This window comes from Scardinius erythrophthalmus (assembly GCF_964197995.2).
Source record: "Scardinius erythrophthalmus genome assembly, chromosome: 7".
Lineage (NCBI taxonomy): Eukaryota > Metazoa > Chordata > Actinopteri > Cypriniformes > Leuciscidae > Scardinius > Scardinius erythrophthalmus.
In genome coordinates this window covers 10,356,037-10,382,071 of record NC_138227.1, presented here as the reverse complement: position 1 = coordinate 10,382,071, position 26,035 = coordinate 10,356,037, and the positions used below count along the sequence as shown (strand labels likewise).

The following is a 26,035-nucleotide window of genomic DNA, read 5'->3' as shown; positions in this document are numbered from 1 at the left end:
CCTGGTGTGAATACACCCTAAGTTGAATGACCATCTTTGAAAATATGTTGGTCAGTACATTATTTGGAAATAGTACCATGGTACTTTGAAGTTTATGCATATGGTACAAAATGATTGCCATTTTCACATACATGAGCTGTGTGTCACTCAAAGAATATAAATCAAAGAATGTCATGGTATTGAAATGGTACATGTCTTGTACAATAGCACTTTCTTTTAAAGTGTTCTAGTTGGGCACAGTCATCATCTTCCAAGCTCAATATCACCATGACATCCAAGAATAATTTATAACAAAATATAAAAAAATGACACCCAAGATAAACAATGTACCCCCCTTTCTGCCAACCAAGCACGCTGTGCAAACCGTAATTATCAAGTCTGTGACAGATGCCCAATGGAGCAGCATACACACTATTAGCCAGATTGAAGCTGAGCATATTTTTTCAAAATGAGACAGATTTCATCATTAAACGCCCAAAACGAAAATCCCAAACTCATATGCTGTGAGGATACAGAAGTAACTTTAACTGCTTGTCTGCTGATCTGAAAGTTACAGTGAGGCTCTATAGTAGCACATTTGTCTCATTGTCAACATCCCCAATTTCAGCAACAATGATCACTTCCCATGAGCCCCTCTTAACCTCAATCTTTCAGCAGTTCAAAAGCAGTTCAAAGTTTCCGGCGAGTTCTAAACCTCAGAAGTGACATCTTATACAGCCTCTACAAAGAACCGACGCAGAGGCAGTTTCAGTCAAATTAACCAATTATAGCTTCCCTGCTTCAAACGTAAATAAGGGAGAGCGATTGTAGATCGTGCCGTGTGCGTACATCAAACTTCTTCTCGGATCTTCTGATCCATTTTGCCCTTCAAGTTTGCGCTACAGTTTTCAAAGTACAACTTTCAATTTAGGCTATACAAACAACCGCAAAAAGTCACGTAAAACAAGAGACAAAGGCGGAAAAGCTAATCCAGTGTTCCCAGGGTTCAGAGTCTATTTCCCAATAGCTCAACATGAGCCCCGTAACAGGCATTAACTCACGATCACATGGGAATATTATCGGTTATGTGGTTCCCAGGGAAAAATGTTGATGGATGGCACCAGCTTAATCATGCATTAAAAAATGCGTTACTGCCTCTAAGAAAATTGTGTCATTGTTCATTTTTACACCTTTATTGTCATGATTTTCAACATGATGGTGAAGGGTCTCAATATACGAGATACATTGGTCTGTAATGACAATTCTGGGGGAAATAAAAAGGTAATATCCACAGATATTCGAGTAAATATTTTAGAGTAGAATTTTTACCATAGAGTAGTTTTTTAAATTATATTGAGATTCTAATCATTCTAAACATTAAAAATGTGGGGGTCTGTTAGATTAAAAAAAAAAATAATAATAATTTTATTCAGCAAGGATGCATGAAATTCGTATTGATATCAAACAGCAAAAACAATTATATTAGATGGTAATAATATTTCACAATATTACTGTTTTTACTGTACTTTTGATCAAATAAATGCATCCTTGAGTATAAGAATAACATAAAAACACTGTTTAATGGTATATGTATAGGTGCTCATGGACTTCCATGCCTAAAAATTTCATTAAAAATAACAGATTTCATGATTATTATTTTTTTTATATCTTTAACTTTTGCTGTTTTACAAATTACCATTTATATATTTGCCCCAGATCCACACTTTTGTAAAATATGAAAATCCATTATAAAAAAAACTTGATCATCAAAACAAAGTGAAGTAAACATTAACCATTTAAATATTTTTCTGTGCATTTCTTTTTAATATTAAAAACATCATTATGATTATAAAAGGTAAATATTAAGAATAAGAATGCATAAAAATAATAATAATAATAATTACAACAGCTTTATAACTATATCATCCTGCCCTAATTGTTATTGGTCTTTTAGCAGATTAAGGTACACTTATTAAAATGAGAAGGATGTGGAGCAAAAAAGAGGTCAAGGGCTTTGCTCCACAGTGGTCTTATCAAATCCCAGTCATTTCCCAAGTGAACCACCCTTCCCGGCTGCTGAAATGTTACATTTCAGATTTATATCACAGATATCGAACCACTACGCCACCCCATCACCTTCAAAAATGCGCCAATGAGTATGTCATTAAGATCAGCCCTAGATATTAAACACATTTAGATATGACCATCACAGCCATTTTGAGCTGGTGATGAACGTCCATTTATTTGCGTTCGATTTACACGAACGACCCTCCCTTTGAATGCCGTGTATTATGTTACCATGTGATGCGGCTGTTGCTGAAAATATCCTGCTGATCAATGCGACCTCAGCTTTCCCTGTCGCCCATGCCGAAACGAATCACACATTGAACATGAATTGTTCACAGACTGACTGAAATGAAACTGCACTGGTGCTTTTGTATTAGTTTTTTGAAACTCTATTCAACACTATTCATAATAATTGCTTGGAAAAGAACAACAAGGACATTCTTCAAAAAATCTATTTTTGTGTTTTATAAAAAACGAAAGTCATACGGTTTTGGAATGGCGTGAGGGTACATTTTTACATACATCACTTTTTTAATTTTGTGATTTTTTGAGAAAATGACAGTGCTTGAAATTTCCAGTATTCTGCTTTACAGCAAACGGAGGGCTGTGAGGTCCATTGCTTTTAGCACTTGCAAATACCCATAAAGCTCAGCCAGTGAAGGGTCTGTGGGATTCGACACAGTTCACACGTTGCCCCGAGCAGCCCTTATGTCTAGAAAAAGGCTCGGCTCGCTGCTAAAAGATCTGCCTATGCCCGATCAAAATGACTCAGCAATCGGCCTGACTGTTAGCGCCTAAGGAAAGCTGCTCACACATGAGGGTCATTCTAAGCAGGTTGTACACACACACACACACACACACACACGCACACGCACACGCACACGCACACGCACACACGCACACACACACACACACACGCACACACACACGCACACACACACGCACACACACACGCACAATTCCACAATCTATTTGCCTAGATATGTGCTACATTAAAATGGATTACGAATCATTATATCTAATGAACGTACCATTGTCGAGATAAACAACACCAGTTTGAATGTTAAACATGGTAAACGAAAGCTAATCGCTAAATTAATTTGAGTGATTCTGAAATTCTCTTTATGTACCACGACGTTCCTCTGATCATTTTAATCCAATGAGCTCTAAAAGTAATAGCAACTTGATTATTTATTTATGTATTTACTTGAATCTCAATGTGAACTAATGCTTTGTAACAACTTCCCTTCCCAACTGGCGAAAGGATCATTAGAAAACAGACATTTTGTTGTTATTTCTCTTCCATAAAATGATTGTAATGGTATCCGAGGGTAATTAAATATTACGGTATTAAATATACGGTTACAACATGCAAATACCATAATATTACCAGTGTTGTTAAAGAGATTGTTCACCCAAAAATTATTTTAAGCCATATACAGTATATTTTGAAGAATGTTAGTAACCAGACGGTTGTAGACCTCATTGACTTCCATAGGATGGGGAAGAAAAAAAATACTATGGAAGTCAATGGGGAACATCAACTGTTTGGTTACCAACATTCTTCAAAGTATCTTCTTTTGTGTTCAGCAGAAGAAAGAAATTCATACAGGTTTGGAAAAACCTGAGGGTGAATAAATGATGACAGAATTTTGGGTGAACTATACCTTTAATGTTCACTAAAACTATTAAAAATCTTTGAAATAATGCTGAAATCAATCAAATTGAAAAAAAAAAATACATATATATATATACATAAAAGAAATATAAAAAAATGGCACAGCACATACAATTACTAAAACCAGAATAAAATGAAAATGAAAACTGAAAATGTAAAAGCTGTTATGAATAAATACCAAAAAATACAATAACACTGGATATTGCATAGCCAAAAACCTATACGTACATTTTAATTATTGTTAGTCTAACTATAAAGTGATAAAACACAAGTAAGTTGGGTAACTCAATAGGATTCAGTTAACTTGCCATTTAAAATGTGTATTACTGAGCATTACCTCAAAAAACAGTAAACACAACTGGCATTTCTGCTTGGATGAACAGAATAAAAAGCAATTTTGAATTACGTCTGCTTTACAACAGTCAAACGGACGCCTAAAGCTGCGAATCAAGATATACACGGAGGGCATTTACTTTTCACAGTCATCAAATCCAGTTTAACGCGCATTTGGGTTGGCCTCACCTCAGCGTTTCACGACGTTCAGACAGACATATTCCATTTTCTTTTTAAGTCCATCACTGATGTCTATGCATAAAATGCGATGCAGCACAAAGGAACACCTCTGTCGTTTTAAATAAGAATCTAATAGCTAAAATGACGGAGGCTTCAGTGCAAAACAGACTATTTGTAGGCATTCAGGGAGACTGTGGTGCAAAAGGCAATTAGTATTTGGCTGCCGGGCCCTTGATGTGTGATTTCTAAAGGCTGTTAGAGGCACTATCAGAGTTTGGCAGAGAATATGCATAAGGTACATTGCAAACGAGAGCGTGATTAAGACTCAACTAGGCTGCGGATATAAAGAGTGCCAAACTCAAGTGCTTAAATGGTAGAAACCTTGAAGAAAGCCTAGTGATAGCTACGGAGGTCCAGACACCAAAGAACATTCCCAGGTGGTCAAAAGAGCCCATGCTCAAGTCTCAGTAGCTATGTTTCCATTTACCTATTTGTATGTGCATATTGGGACATCAAAAAAAAAAAAAAAAAACCTTGGAGATGTGCATAAACTCTAAAAATATGCATAAACAAATGTTAATGCGCTCAGTTGAGGTGGATAAATTTGTATCTGATGAGAAGACAAGCCCATAAACTACGATGGAAACTCATTTACTGAATAAATACCGTGATGCACAACAAAAAACTCACATGGCTTTTCCGCAGCAGTGGGTGTGATTGGATGACTGGACTAACCAGCGGACCAATCGCATCACAGCATTTCAAATGTTGGTTTGATCATTCTGAAACGCCCGAGCCAAAGTCTGTCATCAGAATGATTTTGGCTGAAGTCCCTCCCAGAAGCGTCTCACATGATTGCGTTCCCAAACACCAGAATCCAAACGCAAGATAACATGCCAACGTTTATTGCGTTTCGTTTGCACGCTCTGAGACCCAATTCATTTCCGATGGAAGAAAATGGGTTCTTCCCTGATTGCAGCAACTTCCATTTTTATACAGATCTTTTGCACCAATTTCCCAGGAAGTTTTTTCTCTTGAACACATTGGATGGAAACATTGCTTTATTTGCAAATGTTTTATGCAACATTCCAATTTTTCCTCGTAAGTTAAATTCACAACTATGAATGGAAACTTTGCTAATGATATTCTGGAATGTAGATATGGATTTTTTTGCCCCACTGCCAAACAATAATGTACATTTTTAAATTGCTTAAGAAAGTTAAAGCACACCTTTCCCCAAACAAACAAACAAACAAACAAACAAAAAATTGTTCATGAAAAGTAAAAGTTACATACCAAAATGTAATAGTAATAGTAACAGTGATGCTTTAAATAAACAAATCGGCACTTTGTAGAACTCAATTATGGAATTATAAAAGTTTAAAAGCTAACATGTAAATACTACAATTTTTATTTATTTATTTATTTATTTATTTTTTACTACAAGTTTACTGACCTTCCATTAAAAACAGTGGCTATATGCTGATGTGTTTTTTTTTTTTTTTTTTTACTGAAGTCTGCTAGTCAGCACAACTCAAAGGCCATTCAAGAAATATCATTTATCTGCAGTTTTTCTAAAGGTTAATTGTATTAATCAACTTTAAGAGATGTTTATATTGGTTTAATAAATGTTTAAGTACTTAATGCATGAAATAAACAGCGAACATTTACATTTCATGCTGAAATTTCCCATTTATTCCTGCAGTTCTCTGGGCCGTTCCTCTTGCGTAATCAGGCCCTGCACTTGACAAGTTTCACTGTGACACTGTCTCGGTACAATGTGACCTTCTATGCAAGCAAAGACACTCATTGGGCCCTTGGGGACCATTTGAAAGCACCAAGCTTGAGGTGGATGGATCCAGGATGGGCGCCTGCTCTGTTTGAGCCACTAATCTCATCAGAGAGCATCTGACCTCTACTAGCTCTGACGTATGGACATGCCGCTGGAGATTATAAAAAAAATGCTAAATACATTAATTGTATTGCAGTTACCATAAAGATAATTCATCAACATGCAACTGCTTGGTTAACTAACTACAGTACGGTAAGTAAATTCATAATTTATCCCCAAAAATACTACTTATGGAAATGGAAAAAACATTGCATTTTTTACAAGAATTAAAAACCACATTGTCAAAGTTGATATTTTGGCTGGATTTATATATGGTCCAACACTAGCATTTGCCATTATATTGTTAACATTTCACCAAAATCAAGCTCAAATGGAGTTATGAGGTTTCTAACCAGCGAATTTCAGACATGCGTGTTTTTTCCATCATTAGAACGGCCGCATCTGAGACAGTAAGTTTGTCACATTATGTTTTCATCAACTTGCAAGTTCTAAAGTTTACTGTAGCTATGTGGGTGCTCAGTTTTTTTTCTTCTGTCATTTGGCCAAATCTCATTTTATTAAAAGATGATGTGCTACGCACAGGCTATTTATGACAGTACTGGCTATGACTCAATGACAAATGCTAGACTAAGACACTCTTTTCTTCTCCTCAAATACATAAAACATTAGCCTTTGTATATACAGCATTTCTTGACAAAAGAAAATGCTGTACTTATTCAAACAAGCAGTTCTTTATTTATCCTTGCATTGCAAACAAGCAGAGACGGTCAAAACTGCGTGCGGAGCTTCATTCACGATAGAGGCGGTGGGGTTATGAGGTTTGAGCTTGAGGGCCCAATGGAGTTACAAGCTCTTTTAATAACTGTAGTTTTCATTGGTTAAATATTTGCAAAACCAACAGACAGATGTAAAGGCTGGATAATAGTATGATTTATAAATATAAAAAAGACGAAATTTGGAATTATGAGGTTTCTGTCCGATGGTCACACAATTCTCACTATTAACTAACTATCAACAATGACTTTTGCAATAAACTCATAATCACTGTGTAGGATTAAGGGATGTAGTTTATGGCCATGCAAAATAAGGCATTAATATGTGCTTTATAAGTACTAATAAACAAACAATATCCTAGTAATATGCATGCTAATAAGCAACTAGTTCATAGTTAGAATCAATAATAAATTGATCTCTATTCACAGCAGAAATATTGTGAATAATCCATCTGTAAATATAACAGAGCACTGAATAAAATCCAACGTTGTGCAAGAAAGGTCACCAGATAATGAAATGAAAAATATTACAAGTGTCATAGCCATGGCCTAGCAGAAAGTGCACACGCTCCTGAGTTTGAATCCAGCATTTGATTTTAAACAGTTATTTAATAAATAAATAAAAATGCTCAAATCTAAATGTTTTGATCCAAATGTGAAGGGGGAAAATGTCATTCCTCTTACTTTAGCTTTAAAGCACAAGCATTTCAAAAAAACAAACTAGAATGTCACAAAATCCGACCTCAACAAACCACGCATCATTTCCATATAAAAGGGGCATCACACATTCAATCTGAACTGACGTGGTGCTAAACTGGAGACGTCCCTCTGCACCCGGTGACCCGCTCCTGCTCTCAGCCGAGCTGTGAAGAGACCGTTCAGACGTTTGAACTCACCGTTTTCTGTATTTTCATGCTCGGTGTCAGTGAGGGTGAGGTTAGAGTTGGCTCTGCTGGAGAGGCAGGAGCTCCGGCCGGATTTGGTGTTGCTCCGGCCCCAGAGTCGGACGGCGTGCTCGGGGGAAATGATGCCGTCCGTTTCTGTGTCAGCGTCTGATCCCACGCTCACTGAGTAGTCGCGGTGGGGAAGGCCCATTTCTGTCCTATATGCTGCCATATGGGGCGGCACGGGATCCCCAAAGGCCATGTCTCTGAGAGAGAAGTCCACCCCTGATACAACACAATGAGAGAAAATACATTCTGTGTTATACACACAAGAACAGACTAAAAACATTTTCATATCTCATTATATATTGGTTTCATATGGTTAAGTGATGATAGAAATGTCTAATAATAATAATAATAATAGTTATTACTATTATTAAAAGTAGTAATAGTATAAACTTTTTTCCCTCAAGCATTTTTGAAAAAAGTTGCCAGCCAGCGTCAACAATTTTTATCATTTTCATAAAGGTTCAAGGACACTAGAATATTCTGTTGTATGAACATCTAACTTGCAATATATCAAAAGAAAGAACAGAGCCTCTTCTTTTAAAAAAGAAAAAAATAAATAAACAAACGTTTTATATAGCTTCAAGCATTCCTTTTTTAAACAAAACTATGGGTAAATGTGGGTAAGTTTCATAAAAAAGCAACATTTTGAGTAAAAAGCTGAGAAAATCAAGATTTTACCAAAGACGTCTGGATCAGACTCAGAACGATGATCAAATCATAAATGGAGTAGATCGAGTCCATCAAAGCTTCACAGTCCTATAGCTCGTCCTGGGTCAACATTTCATTCAGTAACATTATGCAGTTTTGATTTATATGCGGTTTAATGTTGGTGATTGTTATTTTACATATGCATATGCTATCGCTTATTTCTGCTTCTTCGCCTGTGTTTTAATCAGGAGATTCAATAGTCTTTCAGAAGAGGTGTAATAGCGCCCCCTACCGTATAACAGTGAAAACACTGAAAGACGGAAAATGACGTCAATAGCGGGGAAAGAGTTAAAAAGGCAGTACAATGTAAACTATTAACTTACAATTATTAGTTACAAGTGCAATTTGTTTTTACACATATATGTTATAAATGAACGTGAAGTTTACTTCCAAACTTGAGTGCTGTTTCCAGTAGGAACTTTGAACTGGAACGCCTCTGACATCCAAAGTAAACTGAATGCAGCATAACAAACAAGTTTCTGAGTGAAAAGTTGTTTTTTTAATTACACTTAACTCTTTCCCGCCATTGTAGGAATTTTACTGTAATTTATGAGACAACAATTCAATGCCATTGACGGAATTTTTCCGGGTTTCTGGAAGATTACAGAATAAAAAAAAATAAAAAAAAACAGAATAAAAGAGTACAGAACCTGTGATGCCTTGAAATGCAGTCTAGGTAGGCATTTTGTGGTGTACTATATCACAGAGCAAGCCTTTTCACTGATTGTTTACAGCTTAATGGAAGTTACACCCATAATTCGCGCAAAGCGTCATGGGGCGCAGGAATAATGTGGATATGAGACAACAATTCAATGCCATTTACAGAATTTTCCGGATTTCCGTGTTTTCACAGTTATATGGTAGGGTATGCATCATCTAAAAGAGTACAGAACCTGTGATGCCTTAAAATGCTGTCTAGGTAGGCGTACTTCAAGAGAACACCTTTAAACTGAGCACCTGGTCTTGTATGACACTCCAAATTGACCGGAAATGAGCAATATATGAAACTAGCCAATATTTAATCAACTTGAAAAAAACCTAACGAGAAGTTTATTCAAAATGGAACACTCAAACTCACAACCTCAATGGACATTAAATTGAGAGTGCGCTCATGCTTGGTGGAGACCAAAGTACGAGAAAAAGGAAGCCGTGTCGATGGAGCTACAGCAAATTACAGATTTATGCCTGAGAGTGAGTGTAATAGCCTAATAGTTAGCGTGCCTGAGAGAAACATGGCATTTAGTATTCATGGAGGGGAAGTGCATATTTTTTCAGGTCACCATCAACTGGACACATTAGAAGGTCATAAAAGACATCAGCGAATCAGCATTCACGGCACCCCCCTCTCATTAAAGTCCCAGCACGCTAATGGCAAAGCTACAACACCGCATTCGGCTTTCCTTTTATCTCTCTGGTTTTAGATACAGCTTTTTTCAAAACGGCTGGAATATATTAGCGACGGATCAAATCGTCACCGCGGTCTCTCTTAATTGCTTGAATGCGATCGCTCTCTGAGGCGTATCTGAAATATGCAGATCTGGAGCCTGTGAGAAGAGCTCTCTCAAAGTGTATGATAGTTCGTCTTGTTTTAACAAGTATGTGCAATAGAAAATGATCAAGAGTGCAGCTTTCCACACTTCAAAAAGAAAATAACAAGCACACAGGTCATGCATCAGGGATTATTACCATTCTTGGCATCAAAAGTTTTAATACAGCTCATTTAGGGGAATTATCATAGCCATTTTTTTTTTTTTTTGGTAAATAAGGAATATTGTTATGCACTCACACAACCCAAATTTAAGCGAATGCTAAATATTCATTCAACAAGACAAATCTTAAATCAGGGATGCAAACTCTTGAAAATCTTTCACACACACACACACACACACACACACACACACACACACACACACACACATGTACAGTATATAATTATGAATGATTATACAATTATAATAACAATACATATTATTATAGTATAAATAATATTGTACTGTAAAGTTTAAAAACATAATAATAATAATATATAGTTTTTTGTGTGTGCAAAGTTTGCTTCCCTGTACTCACATTTTTGCCTCTTTGGTTTTACTACAACTATAGGGGAAAAAAAGAAGTCATTATTTATTTACCTTCATGTCCAAATGGTTGTGCTCTTATTTTCTCATTGGAAAACAGAGGAAAAATGTATGAACTTTACGGACCTCTATAATTGTGTTTTAATAGTGTTTTTGTTGTTGTTGTTTTTTTTTGTTTTTGTTTTTTGGAGTCTGAAAGCCTCTGGTCACCAATTATAGCCTTATGGAAAAGAGCAGCATGAACACAGAAAAAAAAAAAAAAAAAAAGGAAAAAAATTCGGCATATGGTTTGGAATGACATGTAGATGAGCAAATAATGGCACCATTTTCAAATTTGGGTAAACTGTTCCTGGACAGGACTGTATTTTGTGTCTGTCTGCTGTAGAACAGATTTGAAAAATGCAGTATTTTTGCTGCTGGCTGAAGGTAAATTCTGTGGAGACATGCAGCAATCAGAAATGCATTATACTTTAATAGGCAAATTATAATGTCATCAATAACGGTTCACTTCTGCAAATTGGGGCAGATTGCTTTCAGGGCAAATGCAAACCATATTGGAGTCCATGCAAACCGTAACCCAAGCAAAGCGATTCCAGCCAAGTTTGAAAAACACAGACGCGAATAAGAAAATTTCTTGTTTCACAATGTTAGTTGAACGGAAATTGCACACTTCAGTTTTCAAAGACACTTGTGGTTTTATCCCTGGCATGGCGGTGAGAGATCAGACTTGCACCAAATCTTGCCCCGCTCACCTTGCCTGCTGAACTCATCGGCTTCGTGGTGCACCACGTCTTTGACTCGGCTGCCATAGGCTAATCTGGGGTCCTGATCGAAAGCTTTGAGGGTCTCGCTGGAGCTGTAGGATTTGGGGTTGAGCTTGCCGTCCTCGCTGTCAGCTGAGGAGCTGGTGTACCGGCGCTCCGTGTCCCGCCTGGAGGTCAGAGAGCGGTAGGGTCTGCGTTCTTTCACTTCCATGGCAACCTTTTCTCTTGTCTCAACATCAAAGGGAGGGAAAGAAGCCAGTTCAGTCCGTACGATACTAGAAGAAGACACAGAAGCAGGGGAAAGACCATGATTACGACTTGTAATGTGTTTTTACAGCTAAAACCTAACATTTTAAAGTTTGGGATTAGTCTTTTGTGCTCACCTAGGCTGAACTTAATGGATCAAAAATACAGTAAAAATTGTAAAACTTTTCTGATAACAAAGCTGAATTTACTCCAGTCTTCAGTGTCACACGATTCTTAAGAAATCATTCTAGAATGCTGATTTGCTGCTCAAAAAACATTTATTACTATTATCAATGTTGAAAACTGTGTTGTGTTGAATAATATTTTTGTGGAAACTGTGATTTTTTTTCAGTATTTTTCGCTAAATAGTAAGTTCAAAAGAACATAATTTATGTGAAACGATTTTGTGTGTGTAAAACTGTCACTTTTGATCCATTTAATGCATCCTTGCTGAACATTTTTTTTATAAAAATAAAATAAAATAAAAATATTGCAACATAAAAATACAAAACATCACTCCATATTTCATCATATCTATTCATAGGATTCGACTACCCAGCTATTTTAGTGTTCCACTCACTTGGGCAGCTGACAGGAATTTTAATTTTTTTTCCAGCTGGAACATTTTTTCCAAGACCCTAAAGGACAAGTTAAAAAAAGAAGATTTCTGGACAATCCTTTAAAATAGTTCTCCCAAGTCGGGGTGACATAATGCGGCACTGCAGCATCTTGTAAACCAGGATCCATTTTTAAAAAATACAGCACAACAAATCTTGTGGCCGTAAACTTTATTACTTGAATCCCCCTCCCTGCCTTTGAGAAAAACGCTGCGCTTCCAGCAGATTTTTAAGTGGCAGGTGTCCTTCTGTTTGGTCTGTGGTTTAAACGCTGTGAGTCAACAGCCAATGCAAAAATACACCCTTCTGACTCCTGTCACTACTATCAAACTGCAGCAGCCAAGACTCGGACAAAAGGGTGACTATTCCTCACAAAACACTGAGGAAAATATTAAATATAGTTCACCTAAAAAAGACATCATTTACTCACCCACATGACTTGTGTTGAGCATAATAGATTATATACACACCCATACACACACACAAACACATACATATATCCCAATCACCATCCATTTTGGTTGTATGTGTTACCCCTCCGGTTCTACTTGCACTGCTCTGAGTGGGATTCAGACTGGTGTTTCTAGCATGGGAGGTGGGCACACTATCTAGGGCGCTAAAGACGGCAGTCGCTAGTGCGCCTCTTGAGGCCAGGGGAGTGAGGTTTACTCACACAGCTCTTACTAGCTGGCCTCAGTTACACTCACCCCCTTAAACCACACTCTCATCCGGGTCACGGCACCAATGTAACACCTCGGGTTCTACTCGCTCTGCTCCGAGAGGGATTCAAACTGGTGTTTTCGGCATGGGAGGGGGGCATGCTGACAAGGATGCTAAAGACCAATGTGATCCCTCCTACTCGAACCTGCGTTTCCGGAATGGTTCTGGACGTTAAAGATCGAGGCTAAAGACCGTCAGTTGCTAGTGCGCCTCTTGATGCCGGGTTAGTGAGTTTTACTTGCACAGCTGTTACTAGCTGGCCTCTGTATGGAAAAAAAGCAGATCGGACATTCTGCAAAATATCTCTTCTTGCATTCAATAAAACAAAATCCACACGGGTGTGGCATGAGGGTGAGTATATTTGCATTTTTGCTGCGTTATTCTTTTTACACACAAGGAAAAGGAATCTACATTATCATCTGCCTCATTAATATTCCAGCCTCATCCCAAATCCGCATTACAAAGCAAACAGCATTGTGAGAAACATTAGACCTTCGTAATGCAAGCTTGTCAGCAATAATGCATGCCATCTCTGTAACTAAATGACACTTTGTAGCATAGTGTAAAAACAAAATGGCCGCATGGAGAGAAATATATTGGTGTAGGCATCACTGTGAGATCAGGCAACCTGACATCAATTTATAGGTCCCTTGATTTTCCCCGGACAGGATATCACACAGAACCGGAGCTGGAGGAGCGGGTCTTAAACATGTCCATGTGGATTTATGAAGTTGATTAGAGGTTGGGTCATTGTTTTCTCTAAGGCTCACTTAAGATAGTGAGGTTTCCCTGCTTGATTCATTTAATTTCCTGGACTTCAGCTCCGATCCAAATCAAGTGTTTCTGACAATACAAGGTTTAGTATCTGTAATGGATTAAACCACAGGATGTGCAGTTTTCAGACATCTCAGACCATAGAGCACTATTCATCCACTGCATCTGCCGACTGAGCATGCAACGTAGGTTAAAAATAGAATACACAATAAAAATAATCTTACGGAAATTGCCAGGAAAACATCTGGGTCACATCTCACCTGAGATATATTTTGAACAAACAAAATGAAACCCATTCTCTGTAACATTATGAAGAAAAACAATGAGATACTGCTTAAATTATAAAGTAAATGTGTAAAATAGAACAAAGTATTGGTTGAATTACATATTTACATTTTATTTTAATAAAAAAAGCTTTTACATCCAGACAGAATATTTTCATTAATATAGTGAGAATATGATTTTTTTTTTTTTTTTTACATTACAGTAATGACAATTATGGGAGAAGATGTTTAACGGTCATAAAAATAGTCCTAAAAACAGGTGAAATATTCTTGAGGTAAAATATAAATTCTGCAAAATTGAAAAATTTAAAACACTCACTATGGTATTTTGTTGGACTGGATATAATTATTATTAATATATGAATAAAAATATCTAACATTTATTTTAAAACCATTGGGTTATGTACTATCGTATCGATATTTCTTAACATTACAGTAACTGTCATGAAAATGTAGTGTTGAAAAAAAATATTTTTGTGAAAAATTTACAATCTTTACAATAAGGTTCATTAGTTAACATTAGTTAATAACTACCTTAGTTAACATGAACTAATAATGAATAATACTTCTACAGCATTGAGTAATCTTAGTTAATATACATTTCTACATGTATTATAGATGGTTAAAATCAAAGGTTAATGCATTAGTTAACGCACAAGCATGAACAAACAATGAGCAGCTGTATTTTTATTGATTTTATATTATTCATGTTAGTTAATACATTAATGTTAACTAATGAACCTTGTTGTTACCAAAAATAATTTCAGTTATTAAATTACAAGTAGGCCTATAGATAATGTTAGAATGCTGAACTAAATTAACATTTACATTTTACTTTAAATTATAAAAGCTTTTGAGTCCAGACAGACTTATTTTCATTACTGTAATGATCATTTTTTTTCCACATTAAAGTAATAACAAATATGCAAGATAATGTGCTTAACGGACATGAAAACAATATCACAAAAAAAAAAAAATCATAATGGACATAGGTTAAATCTTGTTTATGCAAAACATAAATATTTTTAATTTGACAATATTATAAAAATGATAAATCTTTAGATTTTTGATCCCGGATATTGCTTTGCAAGATTGACACCAGTCGCAGTCTCTGTCTAAGCTGGTAAAAAATAAAATAAAATAAAGATTTACAAGTCAACCCACGCATCAAAAATAGAAGGCTTAATCATAATGGAATTTGGTTCTAGATCCTCTTATAAGCAAAAAAAAACCCAACAGTACGAGTGGGACAATATGGCCGACTCGCTCTCGGCATTCCCCAGCAGATAAGCTCTTTAAGACCACTGTAAAATAAATGTGTGGCACTCCCACAATAATCCGCAGTAAACTATATCTAACCCCCCTTAAACAGCCTCTTTATTGCCAGGCCCATTGTGAAGTCGGGGTCACCTTTTGTATGGACTGGCAGCTGAAAAGATGGCTGTGATTAATGACTTGGAGACCTCTGCTCCGGGACCTCCGCTGTGGACAAAAACTGCTTTTCTCCTAAAGACCCGCAAGAGCACTTCAGCTGCCGGACCGGAATCTCCAAACCATTTGCTTTTAGGTTACTAATTTTGCAGCATTTAGAAAGAGTCTTCTAGCTTATGCAAATTCATACAGAGACAAAAGAGCCTTTATGGCAACACTCGAGGGGGTTTTGTTAAAGTGCATTGTCTTAATTTCCAAAAGCCTCGCTTCAATGAAATCGCCACGCAATGTGGAGATTCTGCGCATACGCCGCGCTCCTGAATATCCGAGGTCTCGTGTGCACAAGGGTGTACCTTTGGGGCCATGGGAACGATTTCCGTCTTTTCAGCGACGGAGCGACCCGTCACTTACGTTTTGACAGCTGATGTCTAGTGCAAATACATATCTGTGAAAAGGAAGACGCGTTTGACTGACGTTTCTCTGTGAAGAAGCTATTTTTGCTCTCTGTGTGTTTCTCTTATGATAGTGTGTTAAGCTGTATGAATAATCTGGAAAACAAGAATAAAAGTCAGAGACGTCGGCTCCTATCTAATCCCCAGAGCCCTGTGGTGAGCAAAAAGAAAAAAGATATGACCAAAAAACATGATTTCTGCCCTTGCTGAACTGGTGCTCAAAATGAAAAGGGAACACAATATATGTACGAGATGAACCATGAACTGAAGTTAAGGCAAAACGTTGAAATGTTTGGGATCGGTACGATTTTTTACATTTTTTGAAAGTAGCAGCACCATTTTGTGCACCAAACCTGCATTTATTTCATTAAAAATACAGTAATAAATATTGTGAAATATTACAATTGCTATTTGAATATACATTTTTAGCATCATTACTCCAGTCTTCAGTGTCACATGATCCTTCAGAAATCATTCTAATATCTAATATCATCATCATAATCTCACTGACCCCAAACTTTGGAACGGTAGTACGTTTTCTAACCAGATGCACACTGAGGGTACATTTACATGACAGCGATGTAGTAAAAATAGTAGATGGCGATGTCACTTAAAAACTACACACCTATAGACTTAACACATAATATGTATGTGCATGATGTCACCGTTTCACAAATATGTGTTTTTTGTAGTTTTACATGAAGATGATAACAGTACTGTTTTCAGAAGTTTGCGTTTGCAGGCCGCCACAACTCAAAAAGTTTCCGTTTTTAGTTGAAAACAGTGTCGAGTAAACGACCCCTGAAAGTGATAAGGCTGTGCAATGTGACAACAACAACAGCCAATCAGAACATATTTGATGTTTAATATACAATTATTTTGAGCGGTGGGCGGGGCTACTCATTAAGCAATCAATAAATTCTGATAGGACACAATATTAGCCCGTGGCCCAGTTCTCTGAACACATTCATCGATTCATATGTTGTTGTTTTTTTTTTTTAGAAATGCTATTTATGTATATCATTTATACTGTCAGTTTATTGATCTTGGCAGCTTTAACTTGTAAGCTTCAATTGAACAAATAATACCCTTTCCTGGAGTATTCAGGGCTTTAATGAAATGTTATCGAATTGTTTATTGAAAATGCAATGAAGACAGCTCTCTGTTGTTCAGGTTTTGCTTAGTTTCCTTTGATTTCCTTTCATTTTAAACACAGCTGAAGCAAAGCACTCTGGGGAAAGTAGCAAATAGCATATCTATAAAACAATCTGCTGCTCAGGTATCAGTTTCCTTATACATTCAATGATATCGATCAGTTAGTCTGTATTCGATGAACATTCATGCACACCCCGTTTCCTGGTTTGGAGCCAAAGAGGAAAAAAAAAAAAAAGTATAAATGCAAACGTTGTTGTTTCCGGTAAGGGAATGAGGTGATGTTCTGACACCTCAACATATGGATCAGAAAAACAATGCAAGCTTAAGCATCTGCTATGGAGGAAGTGGGGTCTTGGTTAAATGTCTTTAAAGTGACATGAAATTTGCATTCAACATTCTTTTTACTGCTGTGACAGGGCATATTTATGAGTAAAAAAAGGATTTTAAACAAGAAAAATGTAGAGAGGGATTTGATTTTGTCTATCGGGAATTGATGAGTGAGCGTTAAAAGTGGGCGTTTTAATGCCAGAGGAGTCAGATGTATAATCTCCATCTACCAGACAGATTAAGTTGATAATGCCGTAGTACATTGATATATGGGTGTTTCTTCAACTTTGTGCACTTTTATGTCCCAAAGGTTGGTTTTTATTAAATCTAACAGATTTCATTTTTTTTTTCACGAAGGTCATATTAAAACTAAGATTTTTTACCATGCCTTCAACATATCAAATGGCTTATGTATAGATTTGAGCTTTATCCTTTTCCCAGACTTTAAAAATTGAAATATGAAAATTCATTATAAAAATATGTATTAATACGTTTAAAAATATGACATTCCCAACAAAGACTGAAAGACTGTCCCACAGTGATATAGTGTCATTGCCAATACACTGACCAATTTTGCCCCAAAACAAGTTTTCAAAAGTTTGTGTACAAATGAGAAGACAACAGTGTCAACTGAGGAGTTAGAGATGAAATATGTGGGGGAAAAATGTGATAGAGAAATCAAGGTAAATATCACACAGAATATGTTTGTGCATCATTTCAATAAAATTTTACCTATCAAATTATGCAAAAATTATGAAAATATTATTTAACAGTGTGCATTGATGATATTATCAATGATATAAGCCATAGCAAAACAAAGTAGTCAACAATTTATGCCAAACGTAATTTCCACACATACCAAACACAATACATACATTTGAGATGTGGTGGAAATGACAGTAAGTGTGAAAATATTATTGAATAGTGTATATTTATGATACATAAAGTTTATAGCTATGATATTAGACCTAGCAAGATAAAGTAGTCTGTGATTTTATACCAGAAATGTTTACAATGTCACGTCCAACACAATTTCAACCACAGAAAAATATCAAACACAATACGTCAATTGAGATGTGGCGGAAATGACACAGTGGTGGGAATTTCATGGCTTTCAAAGAACATTATGGCACTATATATATATATATATATATATATATATATATATATATATATATATATATATACACACACAGACCCTTTCCAAAAAATTGGAATATCATGGAAAAGTTTATTTATTTCCATAATTCCATTCAAAACGTCAAACTTCCATAGATTATAGATTCAGGGCCCACAACTTAAAAGATTTCAAGTATTTAGTTGTTTATTTATACATAATTTGGGCTTCCAGCTCATAAAACCCACGAACACAGGATTTCAAAAAAGAGGAAAGGAGGAAAGGGTGTAAAGAATATTTTTGTGCATAATTGCCAAGCTGTAACTTTATCAAATTATTAATTAATTGTTGAAATATTACTTAATAGTGCATGCATATCACATTTTAATTCAATATTGTGCATCCCTACCAATATTTCAAATGTAATTTGTAAACATTTCCACCACACATCACTACCGAACACAAAACATCATTTTGAGATGTGGTGGAAATGACAGTGTGAAAATAATATATTTATGATATGTAAAAGTGATAGCTATGAAATTAGCCTAAGCAGGACAAAGTAGTCGATGATTTTATACCAAAATATGCTTCAAAAGTCATTTTCATCAGTCATTTCAACCAAAGAACACCATCAATCACAATGCATTACTCGAGATGTGGCGGAAATGACACTGTGATGGGAATTTGCATGGCTTTCAAAGAACACCAAACTTTTCTATAGCATGTCCAAAAACTTTAATTAAAGAAAATTAACACAATGGTATATCATTTACCTCTCTCGAAACTAAAATGTGCACCAACCAGTTTAGCAATTTCACATAAAGAGCACAAGACTCGGAGGGAAGGGTGTGTAAAGTCCCTACAGGGAGCCGTCAGGGTGGGACGGGGTCCCAGGACTGCTGGGGTGTTATTAGAGCTCCATGTCCTAGACTGGTGGCTTATGAAGCCCTTCAACTCCGGCTGAGATGAAAGGCTGCCATCTATATGCAAATGGTTTCGGTCTATTCTAGCGACAATTAGTGTGTGTGACAGTGTGAATGTGAAGCGATTGAGCACTGAATACCAGTGTGGTCATCTATCTGTTGAACTGTTTGCACTTTGATTTGTCAATGTTCTTAATACTTGCTAAGCTCAATTGTTTTTGATTGATTAAATGGCACTGCATATTACATAGACATCTTTCAGAGGATTAAGGCAATCAATATGGTTTGCTGAACTATAACACAGACACAAAACATTTCCAGACTTGTTTGGCGCAGATGGCAAACTAGCAAACGGGCTAATTTTGCCACTGATTTACAACACATGGGACAAAACAAGCTCTTGATATGAATAAATCAATCAAGCACTAGAGTTCAAAAGTTTCATAAGATATTTTATGTTTTTGAAAGAATTCTCTTTTACAAACCAAGGGTACAGTTATTGGATCAAAATACAGTAATATTGTGAACTGTTTTTTTACAATGTACTGTTTTCTATTTGAATATATTTTAAAATGCAATTTATTTTTGTGATCAAAGCTGAATTTTCAGCATCATTACTCCAGTCTTCAGTGTCAGATCCTTCAGAAATCCTTCTAATATGCTGATTTGATGCTCAAGAAGCTTTTCTTTTTTCACATGTGTAAACCGTGATGCATTCTTTTCAGGATTCTTTGATGAATAGAAAGTTCAAATACTAAGTTCTTTTGAAATATAAATCTTTTGTATATAAATGTTTTTACTGACACTTTTGATAAATTTGATACGTCCTTGCTGATTTTTTTTAAACAATTTCTTTAAAAAACAAAAAACAAATCTTACTGACCTTAAACTTTTAAAGGTAGATTAAGTTTAGATAAATCAATTAAATGTCCTTCTTTTAAAGATAAAAATTCACAGTTCTTTTTTTTTTTAATTAGCTCTTTTTTTTACAAGTCTGAAGGTCAATTAAATACATCCAAAGGGTGTAAATATTGGTACATTTCTGTAAAAAAATATAATCATATCCAGTTACAATGTTATTTTTTACAACCAATGGCAAGTAAAAAGTGTTGCACGTTTGTCCCATGTCTCAAGAATATTAAAGATCCTTTCTGTGGTTTGAGGACTCCATCCATCAGACAGAGATAGCAGGTTTGCTCACAGCTGACCCATTGGCACAGGGGTCAGATCGATTAGGAAATTCCATAATGAAATAAAAATAGATGCAGTATGTCCTGCTGAAATTTAAGAGGCTTATATATATATATATATATATATATATATATATATATATATATATATATATATATATATATATATATATATATATATATATATATATATATATATATATATATATATATATATAAGACTATGAATATATGAAAATCAACCAGTGTTATTCAGTGGGTCAATAACCACATGACATCAGCCATGAGCTAGACTTCTCATGGTCTAGGACTTTCCTCTTTCAAATGTTATAATAAGTTAGTCCAGGCAATTATTTAAAAAACAAAGTAAATTCTATATAAGTATTCAATTTAAGCTTGTAAAAATTAAAGAGTAATTAAGTAACTTAAGTAATCAAGTAAATTAAATAAAACCTATACTCAACTATCTAATACTGGTGCACCCATCATGCACTGGGGCATAAATAATTAATAAGGTTTCATTTTTCACAGTTTTCCAGCTGCATTTACACTGTTTTATCATTGCTTTTGTTGTTAGGTTTAGTAACGTGTTGTTTTGTGACATCTGGAGTTCATTTTCTACTTAAAATGACACATTCATACTCAAAAATGATCCAACGAATGTTAGCGATATTGTGTAGCAAGTACTGAGATCTCTGTTTTCGATGTTCTAAGTAAAGCATACACTTTAAAAGCACGGCTTAATTCAGTGTTGTATTGTTTAAGTAAAACGTATTTGAAACAGAGTACTGCACTGTAAAAAAAAGTTGCTGCCTTAAAGTTTTAAGTACAATCAACTTGGATGTTTAAGTCATTTCAACTTAAATTACATTAAACTGACCAAAAAAAAAAAAAAAAAATCGCTGAATCTTGTATAACTAATGAAAGTTGAAAATTGCTTGTAGCAATGTAAAAACATATGTTGTCATAACTTATTGATCATATCATTTTGTACAGTGTAGAAATTAATCAATACTCTTTTGGCCAAGATAAAGTTACTTATTTTCTTTGTTAATTTTACTTAACTTAGTTAAGTAAATTTTACTTAACGGTTTCTTAACTTATTATTACCCAAAGCAAAGCTTCGTCGTGAGTATATCGGGGACTTCAGTTGAAAAAATCCAAATGAGCGAGGTTCTCTAATCAAAGCTTACCTTAAAAATTCATGTTTTGCCAGAAGAATAAACCAAGCTTAAAGTTCCCTAAACTAATATTCGGTAGACATCCACCATGCTAGTGCTAGTTAACAAGCTTGTTTACAACCTGAGTTCAGTTTCTGAGGTCCTCCTACTCAACATCACTTACAGGCGAACAATAGCAGTGTTGGAGCCAGAGAGTAGGTTCACAATTGTGTCCCTGCAGGTTTTAAAGTGCGCTCAAAGCTGCAGGCGAGCACCCCTCGCTCCTTTTGCGGAGCTTCATTCACATGCCTGTCCTGTGCTGAAAAGCCTGCTGGGTCAACAGAAAGGCTTGCTTTCAATGGGCGAGAGTGAGATGAGAATTGGCGCGGGGGTTGTTATTGATGTGTGCATGCGTGTGCGTAAGATACAGTCTCCTTCTGGGATCAGAAAAGAAACCCTGCTAGCATTTAGAGAGGAAGCGTAAAAGCTTCAAGGTGGAAGTAGCCCAGAAATCTTCCATTTGCAAATCGCTGGGATGCGAAGGTTTCAGGGCGACGGGGCATTAAGTTTGGTTCAGTAAATAACCAGCATTCTGAAATGGGGAGGGGGATTTAAATGCATTTATTCGCTTTCCTAGCCAACGTGCATCCCCGACCTTGACCTACAGAAATGTCCAGACGTCACTGCATCAGAGCGATCGTCAAAAACGCTGCTTATCCATTAATAGCACGACAGTGAAAGACACCCTAAATCATTTTCATGAGGTGACAAAGTCATAAAAACAGCAGTGGAAGGGCATGTCAGCGGAAAGAGAGGGAATTGGCGAATCTGTGTGGAGTTATATATAGTAGTGTGTGCGTGAGACATGCTCGAACATCACAGATCGTGTCTATGACCATAAGAAATACATCATCTTGACTCAATCTGCCTCTCTAAATCCTTGAGGAGCAAATGAGCCAAGAAGTGAATTAGGGGCAAAATAAATAAGGAGCATGAGAGCACGACGAGGGGATGGAAAATCAACCTTAAGTCTGGAAAAACAAGAAGGAATGAACTACATTTTTACATTTTCTAAAGGAAATGTGAGTTGTGCTTGTATGTTTATTTCAAAGACCCATCACGAATAAAGCGTTGGATGGATGCTGCTGTTTCAAAGGTGCTCTCATGCGGTTAGCATGTCAATGCGTGTGCTAGAACGTTCTGGGAGGTTGTTAGATGGCTATTTAATTAGAAAATGAATGCAGTAGATTTTAAGAAATGGAAGGAAGGAAGGAAGGAAGGAAGGAAGGACGGGGGAAGGAAGGAAGGAAGGAAGGAAGGAAGGAAGGAAGGAAGGAAGGACAGAGGGGGAAGGAAGGAAGGAAGGAAGGAAGGAGGGGGAAAGGAAGGAAGGAAGGAAGGAAGGAAGGAAGGAAGGAGGGGGAAAGGAAGGAAGGAAGGAAGGAAGGAAGGAAGGAAGGAAGGAAGGAGGGGGAAAGGAAGGAAGGAAGGACAGAGGGGGAAAGGAAGGAAGGAAGGAAGGAGGGGGAAAGGAAGGAAGGAAGGAAGGAAGGAAGGAAGGAAGGAAGGAAGGGGAAAAAAGGAAGGAAGGAAGGAAGGAAGGAAGGAAGGAGGGGGAAAGGAAGGAAGGAAGGTAGGAAGGAAAGAGGGGGGAAGGAAGGAAGGAAGGAAGGAAGGAAGGAAGGAAGGAAGGAAGGAAAGAGGGGGAAAGGAAGGAAGGAAGGAAGGAAGGAGGGGGAAAGGAAGGAAGGAAAGAGGGGGGAAGGAAGGAAGGAAAGAGGGGGAAAGGAAGGAAGGAAGGAAAGAGGGGGGAAGGAAGGAAGTAGGGGGAAAGGAAGGAAGGAAAGAGGGGGGAAGGAAGGAAGGAAAGAGGGGGAAAGGAAGGAAGGAAAGAGGGGGGAAGGAAGGAAGAAAGGAAGGAAGGAAGAAAGGAAGAAAGGAAGGAAGGAAGGAAGGAACAAACAAAGAAACAAACCGAAACAAACAAAGAGAGATATTCATGGATTAATCATAACAGTAATATCTATAACATGCATTTATAAATTAAATAGGGTGACATTTCATTATATAATGTAAAAAAAGTAACTTCAATTGAGCAATAAATAGATGTCTTTAAGGCTTCATATTTAATTAATGTTTAAAAATTTTGTTAAATGTAATAAATCGTTTTATGAATTTTATAATTGTATAAATTATTATTTAAGAGCAACATCTGGCCTTTCTTTTTTCTTTTATTTTCTACTATTAAAAATAAATTATGGGAGTTTTTTTTAAACAGTTTTAAATGTATATTTGTCAATTCTTTGTAACAAATCAATAATACATAAATATTTTTATCTGCCCGTTTTAATAATATTTATGTAATATAAAAATAAATTATGGAAGTTATGTAATGTATTGTATATTTTAAACTTGGGAGATATAAAACAAATAAAATGTGTATTAGTCAGTTTTATAGTGGCACTTCTACTACTCGAGCCCATCCTCAATCATATTGTGTTCCTTCCTTCAGAGCAAATCTATGGGATTTTAGCCCAATGAAAATATCCTTCATGTATGTAACAGTAATGCCTGCCTCAGCCTGCACTCCAGCAGAAGGAAAGGAAATAAATGTGAATGTTGCAGTGTTTGTGTGGGGACAGGTGGGTGTTCTGTGCCACTCCGGCTCATTAGCGAGCGATTAGCGCTCATTACGCCCCTATGGCCAGGCTTGGCTTGATTTATAACCCCGGAAGGGTTGAGAGCAATCTTAATACTCGCTTAAGCAATAATCAACTGCTTATAATCCCTCAGCTCTAAGCCCAGAATCCCTAAACTCCAAACGTGTTGGTTTAACACAGCCGGGGCAGTGAGAAGAGATTCTCAGAAACATCACTGAAGCAGACAGGCTCTCTCTGGCGCTTCCTTCTCGGACTCTTAAACAGAGGCAGATCACTCACAACAGACCTCGAATAGGAGAGAACCAAAGAAGTGTTTTATGCTAGAGGGACATAGCTCGGAATATTTTTCGCTTCACACTAGCGTGGTTTAAAAATACTTCACTCTTTCCTTGAGGTGTAAATGATGTGGCAGTGATGGGCTGCATGGCAAGGCAAGGCCTGTTCTCGTGTTGCACGCTGTTATTTGTTTTGCAGTGCGGCATCATGTGATTTTTTTCGTGCATCGCTGGCAGCTGTGAGAGGTTGTGGCTGCGTGTGTGTGTGTGTGACAGGAAGTAGCTGATGAAGAGGACATGAGGACAGACCTGCCGTTACACTTAACACCATGACAAAGCCAAAGAGACATATGTTCCTTGCTCACATTACATAAAATGCCCCCCTTAAGAGCATGTCATTTTAGATTAATATTTCATAGTTATTTTATTTTAAATATTGCTTATTTTATTTTCGAATTTCCTACAACATACAGTTTTGATGATGATGATGATGAGTCATGCCATAAATAAATCAAATGTGTGTAACACTTAAGTTTAGGGTCCAATTCTCACTATGAACTAGGCTAGTACTTATTATCATGCATATTACTTAGTACTAGGATATTGGCTGTTTATTAGTACTTATAAAGCACATATTAATGCCTTATTCGGCATGCCCATATTCTACATCCCTTAATCCTGCACGATTAATCGTTAAAAGATCACCATCTCGATTCAAACATGCATATCACCACATGGTATCATTATTTCTGTGTAAAAAACAATTGAGATTAACACAGAAGTACTGGGATAAAAGGTTATAGTTCGGATATAAACACTGATGTCTATGGAAGAATCAAAATACAGCAAATCAGCTTTTGAAAGTAACTTGGCACCTCAATTGACCATTGTGTCGATTTATATCATTACAACAGTAGGTGGCGACAAGTGACCATAAAAAATGCATCTGTCATTGAATCATTCATTCAAGAGGTTCGTTCAAAAAAGCAGATTCATCAAAAAATTAAATAACTGAAATCTTTATGAGTGAGTCATTGGGCCCTATTTTAATGATCTGAAACGCAAGTAACTTTGTGGGCGGATCTCGGACGCTGCTGATATTATAAATAATAATCTAATTATCGCGGGATAAATGACTCTTGTGCCCGACGCAAATCTATAATGGGTTGGTCTGAAGTAGCTTCATTATTCATAGGAGTGGTTTGGGCGTAATGTGAAATAAACCAATCAGAGCATCATCTCACATTCCCTTTAAGAGCAGACGCGCTTGTTCCATGGCGGATTGCAATTATAACGGCGGATTTGCCAGGCGCACGCCAGGAGCGGTTCACATCCGAGG

The 26,035-nt window shown here is 36.5% G+C and overlaps 1 protein-coding gene across 1 annotated transcript in view; it reads right to left on the bottom strand.

The window, feature by feature from the left end:
• Positions 1-11,573, bottom strand: part of tenm4 (teneurin transmembrane protein 4) — a gene marked incomplete at its 5' end in the record, with an annotated part of 174,702 nt that extends 163,129 nt beyond the window's left edge. Inside the window, 2 exons of the mRNA XM_081371629.1 lie at positions 7,759-8,031; positions 11,351-11,573. Of these exons, the coding sequence (XP_081227755.1) occupies positions 7,759-8,031; positions 11,351-11,573 (496 nt within the window). The remainder of the gene's footprint in view (positions 1-7,758; positions 8,032-11,350) is intronic.
• Between the last annotated feature and the right edge of the window lie 14,462 nt (positions 11,574-26,035).